The sequence below is a fragment of the Triticum dicoccoides genome, unplaced genomic scaffold (genome assembly GCF_002162155.2).
Source record: "Triticum dicoccoides isolate Atlit2015 ecotype Zavitan unplaced genomic scaffold, WEW_v2.0 scaffold51229, whole genome shotgun sequence".
Taxonomy (NCBI): Eukaryota; Viridiplantae; Streptophyta; class Magnoliopsida; order Poales; family Poaceae; genus Triticum; species Triticum dicoccoides.
Genome location: NW_021278222.1, coordinates 22,548 through 30,009, shown reverse-complemented (window position 1 = coordinate 30,009; position 7,462 = coordinate 22,548). Strand labels below are relative to the sequence as shown.

The following is a 7,462-nucleotide window of genomic DNA, read 5'->3' as shown; positions in this document are numbered from 1 at the left end:
GTGCAATCACATAGTGAATCTAGCCTTCTTATCATCTTCAGTTGACTACTATTGCTAGCTAGATCAAGACGGCCCATGCTGCAGTTGCTCAGCTTATGCTGGTCGCCCTAGTGGCCGCTAGCTATGCTCCTCGTAGCCACCGAAGCGGCCATATCCTGTGGACAGGTAAGCTCTACCTTGAATCCCTGCATCTCCTATGCCAGCGGCAACGGTGCCAACCCGACTGTGGCCTGCTGCAGCCGTGTCAGCAGTGTGGCCAGCGCAGCACGAAGCACCGCTGACGAGCAAGTGGCGTGCAACTGCATCAAGAGCGCTCCCGGTGGGCTCAACGCTGGCAACGCCGTCGACATTCCCTCCAAGCGTGTGGCGTCAACATCCCCTACACCATCAACTCTTCCGTCGACTGCTCTAAGATTTGCTGATCAACCAATGGTCACCATGTGTACGTTGAGGTCACACACACACACACACACACACACAAAAAGCCTTCGTATTATCTCATGGAGGAGGTGGTGGCGGATGAGGAGGAGGATGAAGAGGAGCAGGTGGGGCAGGAGGAGGAGGAGAAGGAGGAGGGGGAGCAGCTGTCGAAAGCAGAGCCCGTGAAGAAGGAGGTAGCGGAGCCAGAGGGGAGTAGGTGGAGGTGTGGCTGTCTGCGGGCTTCGCCGTGGCGGATGCCAAGGTGGAGTACGAGGCCGCCCATGCGATGGAGATGGTAGAACAGACCGCCGTCCATGAGTCCATCTAGGACGAGGTCTATGTCGAGGCTAACCGACAGTTCATCGGAATAAAACAGGCGGCGATGGAAGCACTGTTCATAGAATTGGATGGGAAGGCGGAGGTGGAGGAGGGGCCAGAGTCTTCACAGGCGTAGGAGCTACCGCACTTTCCCATCTACCTAGCCCCAGGCAAGGAGACCGTCAACATCTCCAACAATAGTTCTTTTAGCTATGTACGTAGTACATAGGTTTTTATTTACATGGCTGTGCTATTTCGGTACGGAGGTACGAAATTTGAGTTTTATGGTTGTGGCGGACGTTTTTGCTGTGCTGTCCAGTCACTGTCCGCGGACGCGTCCGCGGGTGTTTCGGGGCCTGCTTAGTGTGTTTGTGGTTGGAGATTCTCTAATGACGCATCCATCGGCATTACTAAATCATCATGAGACATGCTGCTACATTGACGGATGAGGCACTTACCATTAATAAAAAGCCGAGTGGACTATGGCACTGAATACTTGCACAGAGGCAAATTAACATCTATTCACTCCAGGTGAACCAAGGGGACAGTGACATTTGGTGCTGAATTACAACTCTCCCAAGTGCACATTTTTTTCTCTGTGGTAATTTAGAATGTGTATTTGTAAAACAACTGAACATATATTAACTAAGAATATATTTATATATGCATTTAGATCGAATATCGTCCGGTTTTGTACCAACTTAGTTCCATTGATATATTACTAGAGTTAACGTGGAACGATCAATTTCGTTTCTGAAGGTGGTGCACACATCCACGTGAACGAAAAAGACAGGCAAGGGTATCTTGTGAGGAAACAAGAGATAGTGTTCCTTTGTTTTCTCTTAGAACAAGACGGGCAATGGCGTTCCCCACAAATAAATTGTAACAACAAGAACAACAACAACAATAATAATGACTATAATAGTAACGACGACCAAGAAGATGATGGACATAAAGGTCTTAACATGAACATGTGTCCTTTTGTGTTTTTGAGTTGCTAGAATCGTGGGATCACCTTCGAATAAAACATGCATGATGTACAAATAAAAATTTGAAATGTAGCTCTGAATATGGTACCAATGAATGTTAAGCTGTGATATCGGGACCAAGTAAGGCAAGGTAGATGATCCCCAGGCATGCATGACCACATGCACAACTAGATTGATATAGTTCACTTGTCGAGCTCATCATAATTAATGCACTCAACTACCGAAATCACTGATTAAAGAGTACTCTTTGTAAATGTCACTCACACCTTCCCATGGTGCAACATGTGTCGAACTGCATGTGCGCCACTTGTCGCAACCTGGGATTTTTCCTTTTTCATAGATTTTTTATTCAAAATGTTTTATCTCTCAACCATGTGTCCAAATCCTGAACCATTTCACCGTTGGATTCCTCGCGTCGAGATCTTCAAAACTAGATCGTATGTTGATAGGTTTCGACGAACTTTTTTCCACGAAAAAATCGGACGAAAAAAACTCGAACCGAGAGCACGGTTTTCCCTTTCCAAGAGCATGACCAAGCTTCTCGCGGAAGCAAATCCGCACCTCCACGAGAACTAAATTAGTGCCTCTCGTGGAAGGAAAAGAACATATTTTGTCTTTTTCTGAGAGGCACGGCCGTGCTTGTCGTGGAAGCAAATCCGTGCCTCCACGAGAAGTAAATTAGTGCCTCTCATGGTCGAAAAAATCCAAGATTTTTCCCTCTCGCATAAGCAAATTCTTGACTCCACGAGAAGTAAATCAGTACCTCTTGTGGATGGAAAAAACATTTTTTTCCCTTTTCCGAGATGCACGGCTGTGCTTCTATTGGAAGCAAATCCGGTTTCCGCTTTGAAGCTGAGCTATTGGATTCGGTAGGCCAGAGCGTATTTTGGGTAAAAATGATGATGTACGTATATGCACAGTTCAATGGTCGTGCTCACCATCATAGATGCACTCAACTACTCCATGGTCGGCCACTATATGACTGCGTACATGTCTTAGTCTCATAATTAATCTGCTGTGTACACGCTAATCAACCACATTCCACCGCTAGAACGCCTGGATGTAGTGCTTGGTCCATCCATCGGCCCAACCAAACGGTAACAACCAACCATCTCCTAAATGCATTAACACCCATAAATCAATTCCAACATCCAACAACCTAAATTCATGCATTTGCTCGCATCAATTGAATTGGCACACGTAGACACAATACTTGACACCAAGAAACTACACTGTTTATTCCGAATGGAATCCCGTGATGGTAAGAAGCCCTATTTAAGCCCATGCATCCCCACGAAACTCCTCACCATTACAATCACTTAGCAAATCTAGCTATCTCATCATCTCTGCCTGAGCTCACTACCACTACTATTGCTAGCTTGATCGAGATGGCCCGTTCTGCTGTTGCTCAGGTCGTGCTCGTCGCCGTGGTGGCTGCTATGCTCCTCGCAGTCACGGAGGCGGCTGTATCGTGCGGTCAGGTGAGCTCTGCCTTGAGCCCCTGCATCTCCTATGCACGCGGCAACGGCGCCAGCCCATCTGCAGCCTGCTGCAGCGGCGTTAGGAGTCTAGCCAGCTCAGCCCGGAGCACCGCTGACAAGCAAGCGGCGTGCAAGTGCATCAAGAGCGCTGCTGCTGGGCTCAACGCTGGCAAGGCCGGCGGCATCCCCACAAAGTGCGGCGTTAGCGTCCCTTACGCCATCAGCTCTTCGGTCGACTGCTCTAAGATTCGCTGATCGAGCACTTGCTGCCATCGCTGTTGCCATCGTCCCCTACGCCATCGTTGCTGGATCTACGCTTAGTACGTTGAGGTCACACACACGCACACCCACATATATATATGAATAAATGCTCTCATATTATCTCACTGCGTGAGAGAGAGAGGAGTACGTACGTCCAAGCAGCTCTGCATGGCCGGCCACACTGTTGTATCGATGTTTGGTTGTTCTTCCACTCCCCGAGTTTGCTGTACTTTGTACCATGTGTACTTTTGATATATGGATTGTATACTCAGCTGATCAGCTCTACTTGCGTGCGCATGTTATTCAGCACTTTTGATATATGCAAGACTGGGAAAGCATTCCATTCCAGTTTGTTGCTCCAAGCAAGACGTAGGAATGAACCCAACAATTTACTAGGAATGGAACTATGGCATTTCACTCACTTTGGTTCCTCAACAAAACACACAGAATTCTAGTGAATGCAACCACCAACAAAAACACCTACTGGCTTAATTATAAGAAATCAGAATATACTTAGAACTGCTTAAATCACCATCATCCAATACACTGCAATATACTTCTAGACAGATTAAGGTAAATTTCAAACAGTGTACATGAAAGATCATCCAGCGAGATGTCAATTAATTAGACACTGGTTGTTAGCTTGTAGGGCAAAAAATTGGAATACTCTTGGTTGTGATAGTACGTACAATATACTTCATGTTTGTTATAAATTGATCGGAGAGTATGAACTTGTAATTATGGATCCAATCACAGTAATAAACCGGCGTTCTGACAGGGTACGACATAAGAAAGCTGAGTGGACTGCGGAACTAAATACTTGCACAAATAGAAAGTTAATATCTACTTTTCGCTATAGGTGGACCATGGGAATAATAGAATTTTCTCCTTATTTACAGAAGGCGCACGGATGGACATATTCTCTCCATGCTAATTTGAGTCAGGTGTTTGAATTTTTCCAAAAATATACTATACCTGAAATATATTTACATATAAGCATTTATACTGAAGTTCAACCTTTTTCATCTCAACATAGCTCTATCCGGAATGGCTTAAGTAACCGTGGGATGATCAATTTTCTTTTTCTATGTTGTATCCTCATCCACATGAAAAAAAAAGACAATCATGGGTAACTTTTCAGGGAAAAAAAGATGATGCTTATTTAGTTTATGAAAAACAGTTTTCACGATGACTTTCCCCACGATGATGGTTGGTAAAGCCTTTAACTACAATATGTTGTTTTTGTGTTTTTGACTTGACAGAATCGCAAGATCAGTTCAGGAAAGAAATAATGTAATGTGACCAAAATAAGCAAACATAACTTGCGGCAATAAACAATTTATTTTCATTTCCTGATTGAGAGATTTGTTCACTGCCTGCATTGCAACTATAAATTGCACAGATTTTTCTTATTGTTTCAGGCATTTTAGATTGAATATTAAAAACTTTAATCAGACACTGTTTGAATATTACAAAATTGATGTCATTGTAAGTCTATGTTATCAATTACTTGTGCAGTTTTAGTAAATTTTAGTGACAGCCTTCAGCTTGGAGTACGTGGACTAAATGCTTATGGTATAAAAAATAACAAGAAAGTTATGTTGTGTCACATTGAAAGTGGATAGTTGATCGTCAGCTGCTTGCCAATATCGCACAACCACATAATTTCAGTCTTTTTCCATCAAAAACTGTACTCCCTCCGACCCATAATAAGTGTCGCATCTTTGAGCTAAGGTTTAACTAACCTTAATTTAAAGCTGCGACACTTCTTTTGGATCAGAGGCAGTAGAATTTTACAAATACAGTTTGGTATCCGAATTTAGATAACTATCCAACTTCGGTAGCAAATATGAACTCCATATGTTTATTGAAGTTCAAATAGATAAATCTAATTTTATTCAAGTGATTTTAGTAAAAATGTGGACGGAAATGTGTATCTCAGAAATTATCTTAGTGCTAAAAGTTCTAAAATTTTAGAATTTTCCGAATACAGATCGGTATGTAAGTTTTGATATAATTTTAGCTTTGGCAGAAAATATGAACATATATTTCGATTGAAGTACAAATAGAAATATGTAAATTTACTAAAAAAACTGGTCTAACATATTTTTCCAGAGAAGGCCTCGGTGCGAAAACTTACGGCGGGGCACGACAAGATGTTGGGTTTCTATTCTCTTCATAGGCACGCGCCATTGTCTTGCAAAATGTATGATTTATCATTTGGTCCGCCTTATTACCATCGCATCTCCATCACATACGTGGTTCTCAGGCCAAGGAAAAAGGTGAGCTTTATAGGATAAGGGCGTAGCTGTCAAAAACTGTTTCGCGAGTCTCCGTTGCACAAATTTGGGGTGTCGTAGATATTGCTAAGTTCCCCATGGCTCCTACTCTTACGCTTTGAATCTATAGGAAGATGCATCCAGGTACTCCTATCTCATTTCAAAATCCCGTGCAGGTATGTTGAAGACTAGAAAGTCGATGTAAGTTGGTTTTTTTAACTTTGCCCAAAGAAGTTGGGTTTTAATTCCTTGTAGCAGTACAAGGTAGGAGGTGTGTGTGAAATAATAGAGCGGAGAAGTTTAATTTGTGTAGTAAAACTGCTATTTTTAGCCATTTGTGTAGAACCGAGATTTTATTGTATGTTTTACCATGTACATTTCCAGTATATGGTTTATACTTATAATCATTTCTCCTGATATTTTATTCCACATAACTACCGTGAGATACGACGGAAATAAAGTCAATGCAGAGGATCTCTTATGGGTTTAAATTATGAGAGAGGGGATGAGCATTATATTTGAGTCATGCTGGTAGTAAAATTGCTATTTTTAGCCATTTGTCAGCAGACACTGGTAAGGTAACTGGGCATTGCAACTGGAAAAATTGTAGAAGTAATATATGATAGACAAGTAATTTATGTCGATCATGTCCCTCACCTTGGTTTTTCTCCGACGAAGACTGAATTTAATGACTCAAAATGAAGCATCAAGATAATACAAACACAATGAGCTCCACAGATAGAATGAACACAGCCAAGATGAAGGCGCGCGCCCACACACACACACACACACACACACACACACACACACACACACAAATTTGCCGGCCAATAAAGAAGTCATAAAAGACCCAAGTTATGCTGAAGCGAGCAAAAAATGAAAGTGTAAAGCATTCAAGTCCACTATCGACTAACTACAATAATGACCATATTCTTACCAACCCCAAAGCGTGCCATTGATAGTAGTAGGAGTAGTAGTGGCGGTGATGGTAGTGGTAGTGATAGTGATAGTGGTTGTAGTAGTGGTAGCGTCTCCACCTCAGAAAATATGGATCTACCCGATCCATAAAGAAAACAACCACCACTTTTAGGACATTTTTACAATTCTCTTTCACTTGCATTTTCTTTCGTGAAGGCTCGCTCTCGTTTTTCTTACATCCTTCCCTTTTTTCCTGAGGAATGTATCTGTGGCTACTGTTGTTTTGCCAGTCTGTCTGTCCTCAGTAATGAACTCTCGCTAACCGCACCCTATAGGGATCATCGAATCGATAGCAATAAGCCCTGTTTCAAGAGGTTCGTATAAAGAACGCCTGGAAATTATAGATGAACATGTGTGTGTTTTGAGTTGCTTGATCCACGGGATCACTTTGTAAAGAAAGCACGTGATATGATGTATAAATAAGAAAACACAATGTGTGGGTAGCAACAAGTTATTTCATGTCGTACTTGAGAGGTTTATTCACCTCCTATAGTACTACTATCAGTTACACGTTTTTTTTTTATTTCATGTCATTTTTTACTGAAAATTTAAAAAGGTATATATGGCATTGTATATATATGTTGCATCTATGTTATCACTTATTTTTGTGGTTTCAGTTAATCTTACAAACTATCTATATTAACAACCATTTTTTGTTTTATGGTAATCACACACTAATTACTCCATGCTCCACAAGGCCCATCCACAGTTAGCCCCAACGTTTCCCTATCTCTCC

General features: G+C 42.2%; 1 protein-coding gene across 1 annotated transcript; it reads left to right on the top strand.

Moving 5' to 3' along the window:
- Positions 1-3,023: 3,023 nt before the first annotated feature.
- On the top strand, positions 3,024-3,758 carry LOC119346803 (non-specific lipid-transfer protein 4.1-like). Its single transcript, XM_037615950.1, has one exon. The coding sequence runs from the start codon at positions 3,116-3,118 to the stop codon at positions 3,461-3,463; it is 348 nt and encodes a 115-aa protein (XP_037471847.1). The 5' UTR covers positions 3,024-3,115; the 3' UTR covers positions 3,464-3,758.
- The last annotated feature ends 3,704 nt before the right edge of the window (positions 3,759-7,462 follow it).